The sequence below is a fragment of the Eschrichtius robustus genome, chromosome 14, assembly GCF_028021215.1.
Source record: "Eschrichtius robustus isolate mEscRob2 chromosome 14, mEscRob2.pri, whole genome shotgun sequence".
Lineage (NCBI taxonomy): Eukaryota > Metazoa > Chordata > Mammalia > Artiodactyla > Eschrichtiidae > Eschrichtius > Eschrichtius robustus.
The window spans coordinates 30,156,102-30,180,615 of NC_090837.1; the positions used below are offsets into that span (position 1 = coordinate 30,156,102).

Below are 24,514 nucleotides of genomic sequence, written 5' to 3' on the forward strand. Positions count from 1 at the left end.
GTGTCTCACCGTCTAAACAGCTTCAAGCCATCCTTCTGTCCTGGGGGCGGCGGGGCTTCTGCAATATTTACGTCGACAAACCCCGCAACTCACGGTGCATCTCGGTTTCTTTTTATTTTCAGGCAGCACAAGCACCCGAAACAGCAGCCAAAAAGGAGGCAGTGCTGTGAGCATCAAGCAAAAAAGCAGACGGGAACTTTATGTGGAGAAGCTTCAAGAACACTTAATCAAGGCAAAAGCCTTTACTATAAAGAAGTGAGTGCGTGAGAACGCCTTGGGGCTGGGGAGCTGGTGTCACCTAACTCCATATCACCCGGAGGTGACGAGTGAAGTGACTTTTCCCACCACAAACATCATCTGCTTCAGGCAGAACGAAATAGCCCATTGTGATACTGCTTTTAAAAATCACTTTCCAATAAGGATGATTTATTTTTACATCCACTGCATTTCTAAACACACTTTTTCTATTTGAACACGGGCTCACGGTGTGTATTTCCAGGCATATGAAAGAGTCCAACCAGACAGAGAGGAAATGAAATCAAAGCTGGAAGGTTCTTAGATACACTTACCCCATAGAGGGAAACCGAGGTGCACGCGGGAAGTGGTTTGTCTGTCACGCAGCCCAAGTTCACCAGCCGAGTTCACAGGCCCCTCCTCCAGGTGACAGGCAGCAGACAGGAGTGGAAACGGGGGAGGTGCAACAGGGCTGGCCCCGAGTCTGGGCTCTGAGACCGAGGGTGCTGCTCACCTGAATGTGGCCTTGAATTGAAGGCAGAACCCAGAGCACAGTGAAGATAGGGGGACAGGGGCTGCGCAGACAAGCCAGGGCCAGGGCACAGGGTCATGAAAGATGGAGCGAGGTGAGCTCCAAAGCCCAGGGTGCTGCCCGGGACCCGGGGGACACAAAGGGTCGGAAATGGGAGGAGCAGGGGCTGCGCGGCATTTACTGGGTCTCAGGCAGGACCACAGGCCCCGTTTGCTCTCACCACGGCCCGGGCCTCTCGCCTCATTGCTTATCACACCTGTTCCAGAAGCGCAGAGGGCTGGGTAGCAGGATCAGGGCTTCACAGGTGGAGAGTAATTGAATCAGGGGATAAACCGGCCCCTCATTTCCGGGGCTACCGCTCATTATGCTTCAAGGAGAGAAGAGGTCTGTGGTCCCGTCGGCCATGAACTAGTGCACAGTCTCTGTTGGGGCAGGAGCCCCCTTCCCCCAGCAGACTGTCCTGAGGTCGGGGGCAGGGAGAGCTGGTGGGAGGAGGGAAGCAGAGGATGGGATGATCTGATCACTGTATCTGGTGGCTCCTGCATCCCCCTCTCCGGGTGTCTGTCTGACAGGACCCTGCAGCTCTACGTGCCCATCAGACAGTTCTTCTACAACCTCATCCACCCCGACTACAGCGCCGTGACCGACGTGTACGTGCTCATGTTCCTGGCAGACACTGTCGACTTTGTCATCATCGTCTTCGGCTTCTGGGCCTTTGGGGTAGGTTGGGGACCAAGGCCACTGCACACCAGGGACCAGCGATGCTGTCCTGTGAGTGCCACCGGGCCTGAACCTGTGGTCTCCCCCCCAGAAACATTCAGCCGCGGCCGACATCACCTCCTCGCTGTCGGAGGACCAGGTCCCAGGGCCCTTCCTGGTGATGGTCCTCATTCAGTTCGGGACCATGGTGGTGGACCGGGCACTGTACCTCAGGAAGACGGTCCTGGGGAAGGTCATCTTCCAGGTCATCCTGGTGTTTGGAATTCACTTCTGGATGTTCTTCATCTTGCCTGGTGTGACCGAGAGGTAAGGCCTTCGGAAGCTAGAGCCGTGGGGGCCACTTTCACGCAGACAGTTTCATAAGGATCAGCCCGTAGGAGAAGGAAAGGTTAGGGGGTTTAATCAATATTAAATTCAGTGTGAAGCCAAGGTGTGAGCTGATTCCTCAGAAGCATTATCACTGCATTTTGTACGCATTCTCAGACCTAGTGCTCTCAGATAGGGAGGGGACAGGCTGAGTGGTCAGCGCACACCTGGGGTCCTCGTGCTGTGACCTGAGCAGATAGAGCTACGGACTGGAGCGCGGTGTTAAGAGCGTAAGGGGATGAGAGGACGCAAAACTGTGTCACATGAGAAGTGGATGAAAAGAACGGCGTCTGCTCAACTGGTAGCGAAAAGGGGTGCAGGTGACGAGGGGTCTGCCTCACTGGGTCCTTCTGAGGGGTAAACACGGCAGCCCCCGTGCCGCTGCTGCTGCAGTTAATACAACTATTGCTGTGAAGATGCCTTGGAGGCCGAGGACGTGGGTAGGGAAGGGCTGGTGCTGTCCCAGGAGGGGGCTGGAGGCCGTCTTTCCCTCTGTCCCTTGAGCCCCCAGCTCTGGCCATGCTGACCCTCCTCGGTGCCCCCTCACAGCCTCTCCCCTCCCCTGGCAGGGCTCCCCTCCCCAAGGTCAGATCTCAGACCAGAGGGCACGCCTCCACCCAGAACAGTGCTGGGGCCAAGTTGGTGCTTCACGCATGAGCAGATGAATGAGTCAGTCCAGGATAGAAGAACCAGGGAGACCCCTATCAACGGGAAATGCAGGCAGACCTTGGGGATATGGCGAGTTCGGTTCTGACCACCGCAACAAATCGGGTGGCAGGAATTTTTTGGTTTCCTGGTGCCTATAAAAGTTATGTTTACACCAAACTGTATATTAAGTGTGCAATAGCATTATGTATTAAAAACACAATGTTTATACCTTAATCTAAAAATACTGTATTGCTAAAAAATGCTACCCGTCACCTGAGCCTTCAGTGAGTTACACTAGTAACATCAAAGATCACTGATCACAGGTCACCACAACAAATATGATCGTAATGAAAAAGCCTGAACTATTGCAAGAATTACCTAATTGTGACACAGAGACACGAAGGGAGCAAATGCTGTTGGAAAAATGGTGCTGACAGACTTGCTGGACGCAGGGTGGCCACAAACTTTCCATTTGTAAAAATCACAGTATCTGTGAAGCGCAGTGAAAAGAGGCGTGCCTGGTATCGGCTCTGGTAGACGATGAAAGCAAAGGGTCTGCTCTGCAGAAGGGGCGCGGGGAACTGTCCACATAACATGAGAGGAGTGACCTTTTTAAGAACGTGTCATGAAAAGGTCTTCATGTGTACCATCACTCTGATCTCTTTATCAGACCTCATGAGTCATTCACAGCCAAGTCTTAGGAATAACCTGTCCGTCAAGCTGGCAAGCACCATTTTTGGAGTAGCAAGTAATAAAAATGGATTTTCCTAATGTTGTTCAGAAACCGACTCAAATGTAATTCTCCACGAGGAAACCAAGTCTCTTCTACCAATGGCTAGACTCACGTCTGCCCCCACCTGAACATTCAGGCTGACTTTTTGATCTCAGTCTAGGGAATCATTGCTTTGTGATAATAAATGGTGGCAATGAAAATATTTTAAAAGGAAAATTGGAATTAGGATAATCTTTCCTGAGTCTAAAGTAGAACTAACTAAATAAAGTGTTGTTACTCAGAAGATACGCAATAGCTCTGTAAGCCTCCCATTCCACACCACAAGCTAGGGGAGTAAATGTAGCTCACGTGATAAAGATAATTCAGAATAGGGCAAGCCGTTTGTAAAAATATTAGAATTTGTTCATGAGAACATTGTGAATCTTATTTTTTTTTAAATAGTTTTGTTTTTCTTTTTTAATTTATTTTTGGCTGCGTTGGGTCTTCCTTGCTGCGCGCGGGCCTTTTCTAGTTGCAGCGAGTGGGGGCTACTCTTCGTTGCGGTGCGCGGGCTTCTCATTGCAGTGGCTTCTCTTGTTGCGGAGCACGGGCTCTAGGTGTGTGGGCTTCGGTAGTTGTGGCACGTGGGCGCCGTAGTTGTGGCACACGGGCTTAGTTGCTCTGTGGCTTGTGGGATCTTCCCAGACCAGGGCTAGAACCCGTGTCCCCAGCATTGGCAGGCAGATTCTTAACCACTGCGCCACCAGGGAAGTCCCTGTGAATCTTATTTGTTAGTCTTTAAGATAGAATAAGTACAATTTTCTCTGTAAATATTTAATTATAGCTGTCTCTCAAAGCAGAGAAATAAGCCAAATTTAACACCCAGGATAGCTGGATGGTGGATTTTGGTAATTTGTCTGATATTTAAAAGCATCAAGGAGGCATTCTCCAGCAGCTCTCATTGAAATTCTTAACTTCAGAGAAGAAAAGACCTTAAAAATCTTTCTAGACCTACTGTCTAATTTTCCAGATGAAGACAGGTGAGCCCATATGGAAGTGTGACCTCCCCAGAGTCACTCAGCCAGTTACTGGAGGGGCCAACCCCCAATCCCAGGGCTCTTGCCCCTACTGTGTGCTACATCTACCGTATACTGCACCCACTGTATACTGCACCCACTGTATACTGCACCTACTGTATACTGCACCTACTATATACTACATGTACTCTATACAGCACCTACCATGTATGTGCCACACCTACTGTATACTACACCCACTGTATAATGCACCTACCATATACTACACCTAGTGTACACTACACCTGCTGTATACTATACCTACCGTATACTGCACCTACTGTATACAGCACCTACCGTATACTATACCTACCATACACTGCACCTACCGTATACTATACCTACCATATACTGCACCTAATGTATACTGCACCTACTGTATACTGCACCTACCGTATACTACACCTACCATACACTGCACCTACTGTATACTATACCTACTGTATACTGCATCTACTGTATATCGCACTCCTGCCCCCATGGGAAGCATCCTGTACTTGCTTCCAAGAAGATTTTTATTTTAGGTGACACAACCTACTATTTCACTCTGCAGTGTGAAGAGGATTTGATTATTCCAGCCAGTCCCAAGAGAGAGTTCCAGAGCCCTAGAGCCTAGATCTTCGCCATGTCCTGACAGGGGGTCCAGCAGAGACCAGAGCTTCCAGAAATACTGCAACGGTGAAGCCACTGAGAGTCCTTTTAGCATTTTAGTCCTTTTAGGTCAAATCGGCAAATGGTTTGGTTATTCCTGCTTGTATTGGTGTCCTGTTGCTGCTGTAACAAACCACTGCAAAGTTAGAGTTTAAAGCAATGCAGGTGTGTCGCCTTGCAGTTCTGCAGGTCAGGGGGCAGACGCAGGTCTCACTGGACTGATTCATGTGTGTGGGCAGGGCTGTGGTTCTCTCTGGAGGCTCCAGGGGAGAATCCACCCCCTGCCCTCTTCCAGCTTCCAGAGATGCCCATGCTCTGCACCTGTGGTCTCCTCCTCCATCTTCAAACCCAGCATCTGTTCCCCTGCCGCGTCTCCCTCTACCCATGGCTGAGCAAGGCTCTCTCCCGCTAAGGACTCACTGACTGTGAGGCCACCTGGGCATCCCCGGGTGCTCCCCCCTCTCCAGGTCCCCGACCTTAGCACGTCTGTCAAGTCCTCTTTGCCATGGGAGGTCACACGTTCCCAGGTTCTGGGGACTAGGACGTGCACATCTTTGAGTGGGGGCTGGGGGCATTCTTCTGGCGACCACGCTGTCCTGCCAGGCTTTTGAGGAGGTCAACAGCATAGCGACAACACCTGCCAACCAAACATGGCTGAAACATCTGCTATAAGGACCGAATGAATGAGAGCTTCTCCGGGGTGTCTTACAAATCGTGCATATTCAATTCAATTTCACGTTTATCGAGCACCTCTTAGGCCCAGGGCAGCAGACCAGGAGAAAAGGGCTGTGACACCCATGTGAATAAAGCAAGGACCCGTCGGCCTTTCACACACTGGGCTCCCAGGCTCCCGACACTGTGAGAGTCACCAAACTATGGCCACACAGGTCCTTTCTTCTCCTGGGATCTCACCTTTGGGTCTCAGCTAATGGTCATCCCTAGTGCAACAGACTCTCCTGTCTTTGGTTTTGGATCTTTAATTCAAGATGTGTTAGGATTGGTGAGCCTCGGGCATCACTGCCGGCATGTCAGTGACAACATAATTTCTTGACATTTCAAACTGTGCTGCTACTCTTTAACCTCCAAAATTCATTTTTCCTCCTTCAAATATTGTTACTGAAAATTTCATTCATTGTTTAAAGAGAAACCATTGATTAATAGTCATATTGTCTAAATCCTTTCCAAAGAAGGAAAGCATAAGGGGAGAAATAGATTAGGAGTCTTTTAAGCTCTACAGAAGAAAATTAGGGCTACCGGTCATAACATTGAGGACAAGGAAGCTCGGATATCTTGAATAATTTATCTGATAAATGGCTTTTTCTGTGTGCATCACATCATTTAGCCCACAAATATCCAGGGGTTCCCTACAGTCTACACAGCTCTGCACGGTAGGTGCCGAGGGAGACGGGGAGGGCGTGACTCCAGCCTCCGGGAATAAACCATGTAGAGACGCCACAGACAAACGCGTCCCAGTACAGGACAACCTCAGTGTCCCTAATTACGGTTAACATGATTGCTTCAGGATCTGTAGGTTAACTAGTACTTATTCCAAGTTGACCCACTTTAACACCATAGAAAGGCAATTTTTTTTAGTGGGTAAAACAGGGGTTGGACCTTTTATAAAGAATAGAAGGCAACACAGTTTTAAGTCTTTGATTATAATTTTGATAAATATAGAAGAATTCTTTCCCATGTAGTTTTTATATCAAGTATCTGTAAAATCAAAGGGCATTTTCCTGGAGAGATAAAAAAAACATGTTATGTCCTGAAGTTCTACCAATATGGACAGTTCCTAGAAAGATGAGTAACTGGATAGTTGATGGGGGCTCTCCGTAAGGTATCTGATATCTTACTGGTAACTTGTCAAGCGCCCACCATGGTCAAATGCAGTTAAAGTAATTCATTAGGTCCTGAAATACCGAGGCTGGGTTTCTCCACAGCAGAGACACTCATAAGCAACATTTCTGAGATCTTTAGCTGCCGACATCCACGTGGAGGCCTCTAGGCCCCCAGACACATAGGCCCACATGCTCCTGGCTTGTTCTTAGATCTTGTCAACTAAAGAATAGCTGTTTTCAATAAAAAAATAGTACATGTTTTCTTCTGATAACAAAATTGAAAATTAATAAGACAAATCCAGGATACAACATAAAGAGTAATACACTGCTTTGTCTAAAAAGCTTAAAGTATCGCTCTTAATTTTAAACCCAGGGAAGACTATACTCAAGTCTTACTGAGTTGAAAGTCTGATTAATTTTTAAAGATTTGTACTCATCATGTTTAAGACTCACAGAATGCCGCATTTATCCAGAGTTAAAAATGATCCTATAGGTCATCGTTCTTTGAAAATGTGTTCTAATTTTTTTTCTAGTGTGAAATTTAGTTCCAGTAAGTTTTTGCTCAGACTTACGCTAGCATTCATGAACTGTTCCACACTACGGGTCTCTTCATTAACTGTCCACCAGGAGAAGGGACTACCATCTCTAGCTCTGAGGATGTCATTAGAAAAAGGCAAGTTAGTAGACCAGAGAGTCATGGATCTTTAGAGCGAGGGAAACTTTTCAAATAAAGACATTAATGTTTAGAAAAATGATGGCTTGAGGCACAAACTCCATAGCAAACAGAACTGGAACCAAAATCCAGGTGTCAAAAATGTATTAATCCCTGACCTGTCTTATGTATGTATAGCAAAAACAAAAATGGGGGTTCATTTCTCAGAATTCTTTTTCCTACATCTTCCAAATCAGGCATCCTGTCAAATAAAAAAACACATTTTGGTCTTTTCTTTGTTGAGCTTTAATTTGGACCGTGATAGCAGCACCATCCAAGTCCTGAGAAAATGTTTATTAGTAAATTCACTTAACAGTAATTTATTTTAATGATGGCTGAAACAACTGAATAATGCTCTAATAAATTGGGGGCACATTCATAGCAATTTTTTTTAATCATTAGATTTTCTGACCCCACCTCTTGCCTTTTGAAGAGATCCACTATGTGGAGAGAATTTACTGAATTGTCTTTAAGTGCCAGATGGGCAATTAGGCTTTTTTTTTTTTTTCACGCTAAACTGGTGTCCTTTTGTTCCAGAAGAGTATTCCATCCCTCCACTTTTCTGTGTTTTCACATCTCAGGAAATTCAGCCAGAACCTGGTCGCCCAGCTTTGGTACTTCGTGAAATGCGTGTATTTCGGGTTGTCCGCCTACCAGATCCGCTGCGGCTACCCGACGCGGGTCCTCGGAAACTTCCTCACCAAGAGCTACAACTACGTCAATCTCTTCTTGTTTCAAGGGTGAGGACGCTCTGTGCTGTCACAGCCACTCACAGAGCGGGGCTGGCCGCGGGACGGCATTGTGTCCCCTCCCTGGGAAGGAGTGGAGAAGAAGCTGGTGACCTCAGCGTGTGGGTCCCTGCAGGGCTCCTACAGTGTTTGACAGGAGAGCATGTGTGGCCCTTGAAACACCTTTTTGTGTGTGGTTCCACCCACCTGGCCAGGATGCTGCTCTAAAGTCAGCCGCGTGGGTTCGTTTTCTATTTCTGTATCGTGTATAATTACACTGATAATATTTCAGGATGAAAAATCGGGGTCCATGATCCTAAGTATTAATATATTCTGGGCACAATGCAACAGAATATTTGGAATCTGGAGTGCTCCAAAATGCCTCTGGAATTTTGCTTGTGCAACAAGCCATCCATGGGAGGGGCCTTGATTCCACCAATGTCACCTAATGTCAACCTGAATGCCACGCGACTTGCCTGTTCCTGGTAGGAAGTTATCACCACTCACACGGGCATGTTGGTTCTTCCGTGCGAGGGTTTCGGTGTGAGCATCCCCTCCTGGTTCCCATGGAGATTATACCACGGGGTGAAGGGTCAGGCTGCTGGGGCGCTGCTGGCCCCTGGAGAACCAGGCGTGGGGACCGGGGACTCAGTCACGGAGGAGCGTTGAGTGTGCCCGGAAGTTGAGAACCACCACGCGTGTCAGAGTTTCACTGCGTGCTGCCCCGTGTGGGGAGGGCGCCTGACACCTCTTCAAGGGGGTGGAATAGTGCGCCCCCTCAAAGCTGAGGAGCTCAGGGGAGAAATCCGGGTGGCAACCCAAGCCGCTGGGAGGGTCTGGGATGAGCCCCAGCCTGGAAGGAGCTCTGTGTCGGTCAAGAAACAAGGACCAAACCCAGACCCCAGAGGAGCCCAGGCCATCCCACTTCCAGCTGAAATACAAGGGACTGAGCCAGGGTCTCCATAGCCTCAGTCACCCAGTAGGTCCCCCAGCCGTGGGCCCTGCTGTGCCCCCGATGACGTGGCCGCGCCTGATGACTCTTCTCACCTGTCCTCATCTTTCCCCGACCAAGAGTATAACCTTCCCTAGCTCATTCGACAGCAAAGCCCCCGTAATTCAATAATCCTATGACCAGCAGATTCTCATAGCAGAAGCAAATGTTTAAAATGAACTTATTTACAAAACAGAAACAGACTCACAGACTTAAAGAATGAACTTATGGTTACCAGTGGGGAAGGGATAGTTAGGGAGTTTGGGATTGAAATGTACACAGTGCTATATTTAAAATGGATAACCAACAAGAACCTACTGTATAGCACAGGGAACTCTGCTCAATATTCTTTAACAACCTAAATGGGAAAAGAATTTGAAAAAGAATATATACATGTATATGTATAACTGAATCACTTTGCTGTACACCTGAAACTAACACAACACTGTTAATCAGCTATACTCCAATATAAAATAAAATTTTAAAAAAACCAAAAAGTTGAGTGAAAGAAAGCACCAAAAAAAGAAGAAAAAAAATGAGAAAAGAAAAAAAACCCAGCAACTTGAAAAAATAAATAAAAATAAAAACGTAAAATTATGTTTGCAGATGATATGACCTTTTAAAAAATTTTTTTTTAACTGAAGTATCGTTGATTTACAATGTTGTGTTACTTTCTGCTTCACAGCAAAGTGACTCCGGTATACACACACACACACACACACACACACACACACACACACACACACACACACACATAACCTTATAGGTTATTACAAAATACTGAGTATAGTTCCCTGTGCTATACAGTAGGTCCTTGTTGGTTATCTATTTTATATATAGTGGTGTGTAGATGTTAATTCCAACTTCCTAATTTATCCCTCCCCCCATATGATCTTTATATAGAGAAAATCCTAAAGACTCACTCAAACCTGTTGGAACTAATCAACATTTTCATTCAGTGAAGTTGCAGGATATAAAATCAACATATAGAAGTCAGTTGTATGTTAAATTTAGCCAAAGATAAATGTAGCCAAGTGAAAGACTTGTACAATGAAAACCATGACTTTAATGAAAGGAACTGAAGACCCTTCAAACTTATTTGAAAAGGGAATTCCAGTTTGCTAAGACCATCAGCAAAAAAAAAAAAAAAAATTAAGTTTAAAAATGAAAAATACCTTTTTCAAAAAGGTATTTTTGTCAAAAAACAAAAATCCTCTATTGGACTTACAATGAAAAGCAGTTGTATTCCAAGTTGGATTTGACCATAGTGGTCACCTTGAGCATTTTTTCTAAGTTGTAAGGGCTGAAACAATCAGGACCTCCATGAGCCCTCGGGATTGGCCAGGTGATGGGGGCCCACCCCACAACTGTCCCTGTAACAAGACGTGGTTCCTGCCAGGTTCCGCCTCGTCCCTTTTCTGACGGAGCTGAGGGCCGTGATGGACTGGGTGTGGACAGACACGACCCTGAGCCTGTCCAGCTGGATCTGTGTGGAGGACATCTACGCTCACATATTCATCCTCAAGTGTTGGCGGGAGTCGGAAAAAGTAAGCCAGTAATGATGCCTTAGCCCTGTTTGTTTCTCTTAGATACAGGCTGTTATTAATAGGAACTTCTGCAAGTTTTCCAGCCAAATAAATGAAGCAGAAACTACTAGGACCTATAAATGCCCCACTGATTTCACCCCACGCGAGTTAGGAATCTTGGACCCACTGTCGCCTTAGTGAGAATAGCATCCAGATTTGTTCTTCTTCTGGCAGCTGTATATTGTGGTCATTTTAAGAAGAAGGTATATTGCTGCTGTTGCCTTAGTGAGAATAGCATCCAGATTTGCTCTTCTTCTGGCAGCTGTATATTGTGGTTATTTTAAGAAGAAGGTATATTGCTGTACAACCCAATAATTCTGAAGTGGCTCATTTGAGAGCAGGAGGGAATGAGATGTGCTGGAGAAAAGTGGGGTCAGGTGGCTGGGACTCAGGCTCACCCTCTGATTCACTCTTTGATGAGGGACAGACAATGTAACATCCTGTGCAAAGGAAATGGAAGTGCAAATATTTGCATATTCTGCTAGGTTGGATATTAAGGTTGACATATGGATAGAATTACTGTTATTTTAAGGGATGTAGTCCAGCCTCCTGAGTAGCCCTGAAGGGAAACAGGTCCTAGAGAAGCAGCAGCTAAGCAACGAACAGGCCTGTAGACCGAGCGGTTTCCACGGCACGTGGCAAAGCTGGGCCCTCCGCGGCCCGCAGCCTGAGCTTGGAGCTGGGGAGCCCTTGATGCAGCAAACAGAGGTGATTCCAGCTTGGACAGCGTGGTCCTGACAACGCGTGTCATGAACGAAGTTAAAATGTTTTCCGCCCACCATGCTGGGGAGGAACCCGTTGAAAGGCACAGGTTTTGAATACTCAGGAATTTAAAATGTCCTTATCTCGCCTGACCCCTTAAAACCAGAGGTTCATTCAGCAGAGGCTTTGGTCCCTTGGTCCATAGGTCAGCCCCCAGCAAACCCACACAGCCCTGTCAAGGAGAAAGCCGCTCAGGCCGTGATGGACCCTGTGTTATCCCCGTGGGCCTGTGTCGTGGGCTCCTCGCAGCCCTGCATCACTGCCTGCCTTGTTCCCGGGTTGGGACAGGGTAGATTCAGAGCAGATTCAGGACCCAATCCAGGGCGGACCCCATGGTTAGAGCGCCCGCCCTTCCCCCACCCGCTTCTCCCCGGGGACCCCGCCTGAGCGCGTGGCCCTTCTGTTGCAGAGGTACCCGCAGCCCCGGGGGCAGAAGAAGAAGAAGGTGGTCAAGTACGGGATGGGGGGGATGATCATCGTCCTGCTCATCTGTATTGTCTGGTTCCCTCTGCTCTTCATGTCTCTGGTCAAATCTGTCGCCGGGGTCATCAACCAGCCCCTGGACGTCTCGGTCACAATTACCCTGGGCGGGTACCAGGTAACCGCGCCTCCCTCCGGGGACTCCCCCCTCCCCCGGCCCCTGCCAGTGCCTTGCCCAGCCGTGCTTTTCCCTGATCACCACCCAGAGGACTTACTTAGGTTTTGCGGACATATTTCCTGTCTGAATTTTGACTGTTGTGCAAATATGTGATATGTGAGCTAAGGTGCAGAAGACAGTGAAGGCAGAGTTCTGTTCTGGTTGTGGGTGATACACGACCTAATATTTTTCTTGGAACCCAGGATGCAGAGAAGTGCTTTGGAATATTAACCGTCCTGTGTGTCTTTGTTTTCCAGCCTATTTTCACAATGAGTGCCCAGCAGAGCCAGCTGAAAGTTATGGACCAGCCAAAGTTTAATAAATTTATTAAAGCTTTTTCTAAGGACACTGTAAGTAAACGCATGGAGTCGGTCTCGATGAACACCTGTCATATCGACCAGCTGACTGTTGTCACCTGATTTATTCACCACTTTGCCATGGCCTGAGCTGGTGGGCAGGACTTTCTGGGGGTTATTAGTTACAAACAGCAGGTTCCTGGCCACTGGCCACTTTGATCATCTAAGATGTTATGTCTGTATTATCAGACACAAGTGATAATAAACATAATTCTAATTCAGAGTATTTTCATGATAAGCACAACAGGTGTTGATCCTTTTTAAATTTTTTAAATTGTGGTAGATATTGATCCCTTTAACTGGTAGGGAATCTGTCCTAAGGAAATCATTCAAAATATGGAAAAGCTCCAAGCAGGTGCCTGTTTGTGATGGCATGCTCCACATTAGTAAGAACTAGAGGCAATTTGGGATTCAACAAGTAGGGAATGAGTGAATCAATTACAGCAGATTTTTCAAGCAGCTTCCTTTGTAATAAGATAATCATTACAAAGATGATTTCATGGCATGAAAATTTCTCAAAATGAAACATAACTTTAAAAAGATACTATTATTTTTAAAATGATTTTAAAAATTAAGCTATGCATCCTCTACTGTATAAAACAGGTGTGATGTTCTGGTGACAGAGCTGTGGCGGACACCATCCTTTTCTCTACATTCCGTGCTTTCAATAAGATGGTAGCATGATTCTTCATAATTAAAATTGGCTTTACAGATGATGCTTTTTATTTAAATAAAGTGATTAGGCAAACAGATGCTGTTCTCTTTTGCAAAATGATCGGCCTGTAAGTGCACACTGTCAAAAGTAATCTTGAGGAGTACACAGCTGTGAGGAAGGGCCCGGATGTCCTGGGTGGATTAAATTTGACTCTCTCATGAGACGGACGTTCCCCAATAGTTGATAAATGTCTTTCTTCGGTGGGAAGGAAAAAATGACACTAAATCATCTGATTTTCCTTCACTGTTTGATTGGAATGATTCCATGGCCGTGGGTGTGGCAGAATCACCACTGGGGTTTGGTGATGTGACTGGAGCTGTCAGTGTCAGAACACACCAGGCAGCCCATTGTAGGGAGGTGCCTTTCAGAGGAAGAGATTCCCCCTGGATACGGTCAGTTAAAGGGAAGACTAGTTACTTTCTTACACATCCTCAAGTATGTGATCTATTTATGCAAGTGTATTTGTGTGCACACAGGGTGCTATGCAATTTCTGGAAAATTATGAAAAAGAAGACATAACAGTAGCAGAACTGGAAGGAAACTCAAATTCTTTGTGGACCATCAGCCCTCCCAGTAAGCAGAAAATGATACACGAGCTCATGGATCCCAATAGTAGCTTCTCTGTTGTTTTTTCATGGAGTGTGCAGAGGTAGTTACTGTATTTCCATGCATAATTCCCCCTTCCCCAACCTGAACTCGGGGCGGGGGTTGGGGGGTGTGGAAGGATACACACCTCAGATTAATTCGGATCTCGGTTCACAGTACTTCCTGGGAACGTTCATTCGATGCTACAGCTAACGTTTTTGTTTATTAAATAACGATTTGCCTGGGAATCGTTGACAAAACGAAGAACTTCTTAGTTTTCCTTTTTTCTACTAACTTCAGCTTTAACGAGGCTGGCAATGAGATCTGTGACCAAGAGAGAAAGGTGGAGAGAAAAGAAACAGGGTGGTGACTCATAACATGAAACTGAGTCGGGTGAAGTGTAAGATTTCCCTGAGCTTGGGGTCTGGTCTTAATCACAAAGGACTTGCAGCGCTGGGAACCCTGATTCTCCCTTGCCGGCCTCCAGCACTTGGGGAGCCCCAGCAGCTCTTTTCTCCGAGCCTGAGCTGGGAGAGCCTCTGGGCAGTCCCAGGACGGGAGAGCAGGGAGATTCCTTCCCACCCCACCTGAGCCTCTGGCCAGCCTGCGGCCACCACGCAGCACGTCTCGCAAAACGTTCTTGCATCCGAAAGCCCGGCGTGTCCGGGGGGCCGTTGGGGGGCCTGGACGTAATACCCGGGCTGATTAGCTCAGTTTCCTTCATGACAGGCTGTGACTCAGGACTCTGGGCAGTCACGTGATAGGTTTGTTGGGTCCACAATACCAGCTTCTTGGTTGGAATTAAGAAAGAATCATGATAGGTAAGGAAGAAAGCCTTCTAGAATCTGACTTCACAAGGAAATAGTAAGAAGTATTTTGAAGGAGGCTGCTCAGAATTTAAAGAACTCCTTCTTTAATTGTATTTTCTCCTTTTAAATGTCCCAAACTCCTCACGTGGAGTTCTGTACTGGCAAAAATGCACTTCCTAGCCCTTCCTTTGAAGAGCCACCAAAAGAAATTAAAAATCAATTTCTGATTGAACATTCTGCTTTTGATTGAGATATAATTGACATGTAGCATTATTTTAGTTACAGGGGTGCAACATAATGATTTGATATTTGTATACGTTTCAAAATGATCATCACAGGAAGTCTACTTAACATCCATCACCACACAGTTACCAAAAATTTTTTCCCTGTGAGGAGAACTTTTAAGATCTACTCTTTTAGCAACTTTCAAATATACAGTACAGTATGATTAACTACAGTCACCATGCTGTACATTACATCCCCAGGACTTACTCATGTTATAACTGGAAGTTTGTGCCCTTTGACCCCCTTCACCCATTTCATTCACCGCCACCCCATCCCCCCACCTCTGGGAACCACCAATTCATTCTCTGTATCTATGAGTTCAGGTTTTGTGTTTTTATTTTTAGATTCCACATATAAATGAAATTATACAGTATTTCTGACTTATTTCACTTAGCCTAATGCCATCAAGTTTCATCCAGGTTATCACAAATAGCAAGATTTCATTCTTTTTTATGGCTGAATAATATTCCTGTGTGTGTGTGTGTGTGTGTGTGTGTGTGTGTGTGTGTGTGTATGACATCTTCTTTCTTCATTTATCTGCCAAGGGACACTTAGGTTGCTTCTGTATCTTGGCTACTGTAAATAATGCTGCAGTGAACATGGGGGTGCAGATATCTTTTCGAGTTAGTGTTTTCATTTGCTTTGGAAAAATACCCAGAAGTGGGATTGCTCAGTTACATGGTAGTTCTACTTTTAATTTTTTGAGGAACCTCCAAACTGTTCTCCGTAGTGGCTGCAGCAACTTACATTCCCACCAACAGTGCACAAGGGTCCCCTTTTCTCCACCTCCTCACCAACACTTGCTAACTCTTGTCTTTTTAATGATGGGCATTATGGCCATTCTGACAGGTGTGAGGTGATATCTCATTGTGAACATTCTTTTTAAAACATAGATTCTCTGAGTCCCCATGGAGACTAACGTCGCTGGGTTAACATAAAGTGTTTCAGAATCCCTGTTAGATCATCAGGGATTTCTCTTGCGTCCCCACACTCTTCCTCCTCACCCGTATCTGTGTTAAAGGTGTCTGAGGCCTCCCTGGATGTCTGAGAGGCCGGCTGTAAAGGTGAGGAGGACAGGTTGAGGTTGACAATTGTGGACCCAGTGAAACTTGGTGAGATTAATAGTTCAGTGAGTTTTTAACCTCTCCTGCAGACTTCTGAATAACCACTGATGTTGAGCTCTTCTTTTTTTCTTCACAGAAACATGAGTCTGGGTGCAAAAGCAGAAATAGCAACAGATAAGCTTTCTTTTCCTCTTAAAAATACGACACGAGAGCACATTGCTAAAATGATAGCTGGCAACAACACAGAAAGTTCCAAAACGCCAGTGTAAGTTGATTGTCATTTTTAATACAGTGTTAGAAGGTGTGTGTGTGTCTGGTCCAAATCTCCTCTACAAATACTTGTGTGTGCAAGAAACGCCATTTCTTCCTTCTTTGGTAACTCAAGTGAGCCTGTACTTAAGAGTCCTCGATGGGCTGGGTCAAAGCACGTCTGCTCTCCTCCCGCCCCCTGTGCCCAGCTCGTCCGGGGAGGACTGACCTCTTCTCTGGGGAGCAAACCTTGCTCTCATCTGACCGTAATCACCAAAAGCCAGGGAAAGGCCCTGGGAGACCCTTTTCTACTATTACCCCTGCCCCTGGGGCACCAAATCCTGGCTAACAAATGGGCGTGAGAAGAAGGCAAGGGGGTGGGTAGAAATTTGAGGGAAAAAACTGTATCTTAATATATTATCCTGCCACACAATACTCCACTCCAAACATCTGAGCTGTGATGTTTAGATTCTCATATGAGAACCAGCAGGAGAAAAACACTGCCATTGGTCCAGAACTGCTAAGTGAAGTATTCCAGATGCCCACCAGCCGCAGCCCAGCTCTGTCCCCCGTCTGCCCCAGCCCCAGGTCAAAGTGCTGCGTGTGAGGACTGCCACGATGCAGCTGTCAGACATGGTCCCTAAAGTACCCCTTGTCAATCACTAAACACTAAGGGCCCCTGAGAACCGTCGGATCCTCCCCCATCACTTCCCGGATGAGAAAACAGCCCTGGGAAGAGGGCGTGGCCCGTGTGCAGGGTGGGCTAAGGGCTAGGACGCCAGTCCTCTGCCCCCCACCTCACTCCCGTCTCTGGATCAGCTCGGGCAGCCCACTTCACTAGAGAGGGTTTTGAAATCCCAAAAATTAAAATTGGAAGAGTGGTAGGATCCTAGCAAGAAAGACAGCCCCTTGCTTCAGAAAAGTCACAGATGTGGAAAAATCTCTGCAGCAGTTCTTAAGCCATTAACCAGCTTGGGCACAGAGTTGGCATGAGTGCCTGGTTAGAACCTGGTGAATTTATTCGGCTTCGGAGACTTCTGATTTTAATGGAAACCCATAAACTATGATGACTGCACATCGCGTAGTTACAGGAAGACTCTCCCCATTACTTGTTTGAAGTGAGGTCAAAAATAGCAACAACAACAACAACAAAAACAATTTTGCATGGGTAAAGCAACTAAAACTTAATTATCCTTTTTTCTCTTAATGCCCAGGACCATAGAAAGGATTTACCCATACTACGTGAAAGCACCCAGTGACTCTAACTCCAAACCCATAAAGCAACTTCTATCTGGTAAGAATGAGAAGGAAGTGTTTCAGAACGTTTCTTAGTCTTTCTTTTATTCAACGTCTGTAGTTTGCCTTTCAGCCTTTATCAAGATCCTTTCCAGTTTTCTTCCCCCTGTGACATGGTTTGCAAGGAGCATAAGGCTCTGGGCTGTGTCCACCAGCAAGAAGGGATCCTTTACTCACCTGGGGGCGTGTTCTTCATCTTCCTTTGTTCATTGATATAGAACTTGATTGACTTAAATCCACGTTCAGTGACATGTTAACTGATTCATCGGAATCTGTTTACTTGTTTCTATTAGCAACCGTTATCTTTGGCAGAAAACTGCCTAATACAGCGTTAACTCTGAAGGCCCCACGATAAGAACAATAAAAAGATGGCAGGAAATGGACTTGATTCAGCCCGAGGGTGACTGAGTACCAGTAGTAGGGCTCCATCTATTAAAGCTCTCAGCCAGCAAAACTCAGCTCAGAAGTCACCTCCTCTGGGAAGCCCTCAGGGATCATACCACCCAGAAGTGGTCTCCCCTAGCTAGCAGACCTTGTCAGTGCCGGGGGTTGCCACGTGCCCATGAATAGCGCTTGTGTGCATGGCCTTTCCCATTGAACCGGGCTGCGTGCAACTTGGTGACCCCTTAGCACCTCCTGGAGCACCTTCCTCCTGGAAGGCACTCAGTAAACGGTGGTAACATGAACGAATCCATCAGTTCCATCGACAGTCGGCTACTGGGGGTTTTTAAACGTCTAATTAGTTGTTTGGAATTGTCAGCCAAGATGCTCCGGTGATGGGTCTCCGTTCACCCTGTGACTTTGCTGCTGTCTCATGTGGCAACAGGACTGGCCTCTTAGAGAAAGAGAGAGACCCCCCCCCCCCCACGCCATGCCCCCTCCTCCTTTTCCTCTTACAGAGCTGATGTGCCCGTGTGTCCCCATCCTGGAACCGGATGCCATGGGTACCAACCAGGCTATCCTGGTTCATCCGAGAATGGCTGAAGTGCATTAAATCCATAAACTCTCCTGCTAATTTGATTTCATGTTTCTCCTTCTCCAGAAACTAATTTCATGAACATAACCATCATTTTGTCCAGAGACAATACAACTAAATCCAACAGTGAGTGGTGGGTTCTCAACTTGACTGGGAATAGAATCTACAACCAGCATGTGCAGGCCCTGGAGCTGGTGGTCTTCAATGACAAGGTCAGCCCCCCAAGCCTGGGGTTCCTGGCCGGCTACGGGTAAGGAACCATTTCACCATTAACAGTTATGAGAGCCCACTTCTGTATCACACCAAGTTGAAGATGGGAAGTCTTTTATCTTCTTAGAATTCTCAAATTCTATAGCTGCATTATTAGAATTCACAGATCCCTGGCCCTTCATTTTATTTTATTTTATTTTTTAATTTTATTGAAGTCTGGTTGATTTACAGTGTTGTGTTAATTTCTTCTGTACAGCAAAGTGACTCAGATTATATATATATATATATATATATATATATATATATTCTTTCCATTATGGTTTGTCACAGGGCCCTTCGTTCTAAAAACTGAGGAACCAGAGTCCCAAAGATGTCAAAAACGCCTTGTGTGAGCCCCACCACCAAGCATAGGACCAGAAGCCATATTTCCAGCTTCTTAACTATTCCTTCCTGTTACAACACAGTTTAGTGCAATTCAGGGCTTAAACTAGAAATGGGCCGAGTTCTCTCTTTTCTGCTAACATTGCCTTCTGACCTGAACAGATAGAGAGTCAATTAGAAATCACAGTTTGGGACATGCCTGATGTTACCATTTCTCCATGTTCTGACACTTCAACCCTAGGACAGGCACACCCCCTACAAGATGCTAGTACAAAGTTTTCTACTTCCCAGAATAAGCCTCTTAAGAAATCATTGTCTATCCAGAATTTTATTATAAACATGAATCTCTGAGGAAGGCAGGACAAAGTCCTAGGTACAGAAAAGTGTATATAACAATTGCATTTCCATCATATATATATATTTTTTAACATCTTTATTAGAGTATAATTGCTTTACAATGGTGTGTTAGTGTCTGCTTTATAACAAAGTGAATCAGCTATACATATACATATATCCCCATATCTCCTCCCTCTTGCGTCTCCCTCCCACCCTCCCTATCCCACCCCTCTATCTACCATATATGTTATGTAGCTTATTCATATAATATATGCAGTAAAACCACCAGAAGTTCATACACGAAGCTATTAACATTGGTTGTTTCCAGAATGTAAGATTTCAAAGGACTTTCATTTTTCAAGTCCTACAGTTCTGTAATGTGTAATTTTTTTTTAAAAAAAGAGCATGCATTACCTTTTTAATCAGCAAAAAGGTCAATGTTTTCACCAAAGGGAAACAACTTAAGCTTTGGTAAGTCTATCATGTCTTTTATGGCGTTTGAGGGAAAATGTTCATTTTCTTTTTCTTGTAGGCATGTTCTCTTAACCATATGTAACGGCCAGATACATTTCTACCTCATTTTTTTTTTTCAGTATCATGGGCCTCTACGCTTCGGTGGTCCTGGTGATTGGGAAGTTTGTCCGTGAATTCTTCAGTGGGATTTCTCACTCCATCATGTTTGAAGAGCTTCCAAATGTGGATCGGATTTTGAAGTTGTGCACAGATATTTTTTTAGTTCGAGAGACCGGGGAGCTGGAATTGGAGGAGGACCTCTATGCCAAATTAATATTCCTGTACCGTTCGCCAGAAACCATGATCAAATGGACCAGGGAGAAAACAAACTGACGCCCCAGGCCACAGACCACAAGCCAAGTTCACATTGGAATTTTCCAAAGAAAACAAGAAAAGCACAATACTCTCCTAAGAGCTAAGCACTTCTAATTCGGTGGAAACGGTCTCTCTTCTGACTGGTGCAGAAGGAGTGGGCTTCCTTGTGCCCTCAGAGCTCCGAGCAAAGGCACTCTCGAAATGTCCCTTGTAATTCCATTCCTCTGAAATCAGGGCTACTCGCTTTATGTTTCAGTCCCCGGTGTCCTGCAGTCTGATCGACTATGTGGAGGAGTCATTGATGGGTCTCGTCCCTCAGAGAAACAGAACAGGAGGAGGAGAAGGAAGGAAAGGCCTTCTCCTGTGAGGGACGGTGCCCTCCGAAGAGACGCTACAATGCAATGCAATGCACGGGGCTCTGCGGCCAAGGGGACGCTGCTGTGAGGAGGACGGGGGCCCTGCACCCCGAATACGCAACAGAACGGGGGCTGAAAACTCCTACACATATGTCCAGGGGGGAAAGAGGGAGGGGGCCGGTGACCCATGGCGATGCCAGTGGAAGGATAAGCCTCATTCTAAGCAAAAAGAAAACATTAGTGACACTTACTGCCTTACCTTGACTGAAGACTAATGAGAAATCTTTCCATTAAACACCAGTGACCTCTCAGGAAAAAAAAGCAGCAAAACAAATACGTGGACATGGTGTTGCTGAGGCCCAGGTGGTGACTCACTCCGACCTGGTGGTTTTCTGGTTCAGAGAGTTACTGCTCCCCGTGAAACACCGACGCCCAGCTGGAGGCGGGGTCCTTGGACGTTGTCACCTTTACTGACTGAGGTCTGAGCTCTCCTCTGCCCCACCCCCGACGCTTCCTCCCATTTCCATGATTCACGGCAGTGGTTTTTCCAGTATGTGACATTTTTTTTCCCCTGTTTTTCAGGTCTATCAACGAGTTTACATATTCCAATTCACATTTTTACATCTGAGACGGGTTTTTTTAAGTTCAAAATTATGGAAGAAATATGTATATTGAGCTTGGGGAAATAAACAAATGGCCTTTTCTTAAATTATTATTATGGGTCATACAACCTCTTCATGAAATAACAATGTAGCATGAAAAGCTGATGATTGAAATGTAGTTTTCATTCCATATTAAAAGACAGTTTCTGAGAAGAATCATCGAATGGACTAGACTATGTCCCCCCAAAAAATGATCCTCTGTAGTTTGGGTTCAGGACTGACAAAATAAAGCACATCCTGCAAAGTCACTCTAAGAATACTCTTCACTCTGCCTTACTGCATGAACTAGGAAAAGCGACTTCTCTGTACTGTGTACCGGGAGCTAAAAAAATCAACTAAGAATCCACTTCTTGTTGGTTGCATTGTGGGTTTTCTCATGTGGGTGCTCTATGGGAATAATAAAAGCAGGAAACAACTGGTGAGAAATTAACTTCCCAGAAGGAAACCATTACAGTGAATATGGATCTTTTAAAACAGAGAGTTCAACTGATGCCCCGTGTCTTCTAGGGAATCAGTGCGAACCTGTGCTTCAGCCGTGAAAGCCGCCTGCCTCCCCCCTGCTTAGAGAAATGCTTGTCGTCGTAGCAATAAACTCAGAGCACTCAGGGAGCTCTTCAGCCCACACTTGATTTCCCGACAGCAGGAAGCGTCTTCCTGCACATTCCTGGTTGTGAATTCATTCTTTTAAAAATGTCAGCAGGGGACCCCGAGAGAGAGCACATTACAGCATATTTAGGAAGAAAAGGAATAGGAATCCTTCTAACAGGAGTAGAGGTAAAGGATGCCAGGATGGTAAACAGGTCCCATGGTTCAAGAAAAAGCCTCAGGTGTGGAGGAGGGAGGACACAGAACGACACAGAGAGATGTAGAAGGGCCAGTCCTGCCGAGGCCTGTGCTGGAGTGGGACTCCCCAGAGAAGGAGGTGCCTCTGCTGGGACCCCCGGCCAGCCTGTCACGACCCTGTTCAGCCCAGTTATCTGACAACGTGAAGGGATCAGCAAGCTGTAACCGGCTTAATCCTCAGCCTCAAATGAGCACCAGACCCAGCCCAGAGATGAGGGACACATGTCCCCTTAGAATATGTTCTCTGGAGCTAGCTCTGAGAGGGACCGTCCCCAAGGACCTGGGGGGGGGGTGGGGTCTGGCCAGTGAGGAGGGAGGACCAGGCAGAGGGACATGGGGCTTCATTCAGCCCCGGGGGTGCTGGCAAGCTGGGGCCACCCTTCCAGCTCCTGAGCAAAGGCCCAGCATCTGGATGCTTTATGCATAATTGCCAAAATCTTGGAAGCAACAAAGATGTCCTTCGGTAGGTGAATGGATAAATAAATAAAACTGTGTTAGAATCCAGACAATGGAATAGTATTCTGCAGTAAAAAGAAATGAGCTCTCAGGACATGAAAAGACATGGGGGAAACATAAATGCATTTTACTCAGTGAAAGAAGCCAATCTGAAAAGGCTACATACTGTATGATTCCAAATATATGACGTTCTGGAAAAGGCAAAACTATGGAGACAGTAAGAGATCAATGGTTGTCAGGGGTTAAGGCGGAAGGAAGGGATGAACAGGCAGAGCTGAGATTGTAGGGCAGTGAAAATACTCTGTGTGAAACTGTAATGTTGGATACATGTCATATAATACATTTGTCCAGACCCATAGACTGTACAACACCAAGAGTGAACTGTAATGTAAACTATGGCCTTTGGGTGACAATGATGTGTCAATGTCAGGTCCTCATTTGTAACAAACGTCCCATCTGGCGGGGGATGCTGATAATGGGGGAGACTGTGCATGTGTGGGTCCGGAAGTCTATGGGAAATCTGTGTACCTTCCTCTCAATTTTGCTGTGAACCCAAAACTGCTCTAAAAAAATTGTTTCAATAAAAAAGCCACCTGTAATATTGATAAAAGCTCAGTGGGGGGAATGAATATGAAAGTGGGGAAAGACCAGGAATATTACAGTGATGCTATTCTTCCCCATGGAAAAACCCACGCAGAATAGGGGAGAAAAAGTCCTCCCAGATCTTCTTCTTTAAACTAAACCCCTTAGTCATTAGCCCCTGATTAGCCACGTATGTGGCCGTCCCCCCTGGAGGAAGGAAGCCAGCCTGGGGACCCTCTTAACTCCCCTGAGCCCACATCGAGTCCATCCTCCATCACCAGCATCCTCATGGGACCTCCAGTGGTCACTTTAGATTTTGTCCCCAGAAGGCTCTGAAATGGCTCAGAAACTCCATCAATTAAGTGATTTCTATACCACTCCACACCTAAGACCAAACTTTTAGTCCTTATTCAATTTCCCATCACAAACTATGGTCCAGGCACTTTGTCCAATGTCACCTCTGTGAGGATCTGCAGAGAAATAAAATGACATCCCTAAGATACGTCAAAATAAAACGCTAACATGGAAATATTGCAACCTTAAATGCAAGCCTCCTTTCACAATTTTTCAGGGAGAAACGAAAGTTAAAATAGTAAATCAAGTTAATGTCCAAGGATTAAAGATGATGGATTAGATTCTCTTACCTTCATGAGTTAACAGTCAAAGACAGTAGAGTCGTGTCCCCATTCTTGGGAGGAACAGAGGCCACTTCAGGGAAGCAGCTCGTGGCATCTTCACAGGGCCATTTGGTACTTCAGACGTTCATTCCACTCAACACCAAGTTTCTGATTGTGCCTCATTTTTTAAAGAGTCCAAAAATCAGTAAGACCCACAGAACTTGCTCATAATGACCAAATTTCAAAAGCATTTGAGACAAGTCCCTGCCTGCCCAGCTGTCCAAGGCCAATGCGTGTCTCAGAAGCATAAAGGGTATTGCCAAAACCCAGAGCAGAAGCTCAACAGAAGCCTGGTGGAGTCACGTGGGTCCGAGACTGGCTGGGAAGCCTGTCTGTCGAGCCAGGTGAGCAGAATCCAAAACCCTGACCGTGACCTTCACCCAGTGCAGGGCTGCATCCCGGTGCGTGGTGACCTCTGGCTGCTGCGTCTGTCTTTGGGAGAGACACCCGCATTGCACCCCACCCCCTCTCCCAGAGGCACAGCTGGAGGAGCCGGGGCTGCCTGGAGGCGGAGGGTGGAGACCAGTGAGGATGGGGGCCACGAGGTCCAGCCCAACGCATCAGTACCTCTCCACTCCAACCCCCGCGGTGCCCGTGTCGCTGAGGCTGGGGTGCCCCGGGGTAGGTCCCGAGCAACAGCTTCCACCACGCTTGG

At 46.3% G+C, this 24,514-nt stretch overlaps 1 protein-coding gene across 4 annotated transcripts in view; it reads left to right on the top strand.

Annotated features, from left to right (window-relative positions):
- Window positions 1-23,186, top strand: part of PIEZO2 (piezo type mechanosensitive ion channel component 2) — a 347,028-nt gene extending 323,842 nt beyond the window's left edge. For 2 of the 4 annotated variants that reach the window (XM_068562413.1, XM_068562414.1), the window contains 12 exons: window positions 123-255; window positions 1,339-1,486; window positions 1,578-1,792; window positions 8,071-8,229; window positions 10,608-10,755; window positions 11,966-12,154; window positions 12,451-12,543; window positions 13,741-13,913; window positions 16,144-16,272; window positions 17,471-17,550; window positions 18,595-18,778; window positions 20,049-23,186. In XM_068562413.1, coding sequence (XP_068418514.1) covers window positions 123-255; window positions 1,339-1,486; window positions 1,578-1,792; window positions 8,071-8,229; window positions 10,608-10,755; window positions 11,966-12,154; window positions 12,451-12,543; window positions 13,741-13,913; window positions 16,144-16,272; window positions 17,471-17,550; window positions 18,595-18,778; window positions 20,049-20,301 — 1,904 coding nt within the window. In that variant the 3' untranslated portion in view covers window positions 20,302-23,186. Of the gene's footprint in view, window positions 1-122; window positions 256-1,338; window positions 1,487-1,577; window positions 1,793-8,070; window positions 8,230-10,607; window positions 10,756-11,965; window positions 12,155-12,450; window positions 12,544-13,740; window positions 13,914-16,143; window positions 16,273-17,470; window positions 17,551-18,594; window positions 18,779-20,048 lie in introns of those variants that run through there. The other 2 variants (XM_068562415.1, XM_068562416.1) reach the window with 2 other exon arrangements.
- Window positions 23,187-24,514: the final 1,328 nt, after the last annotated feature.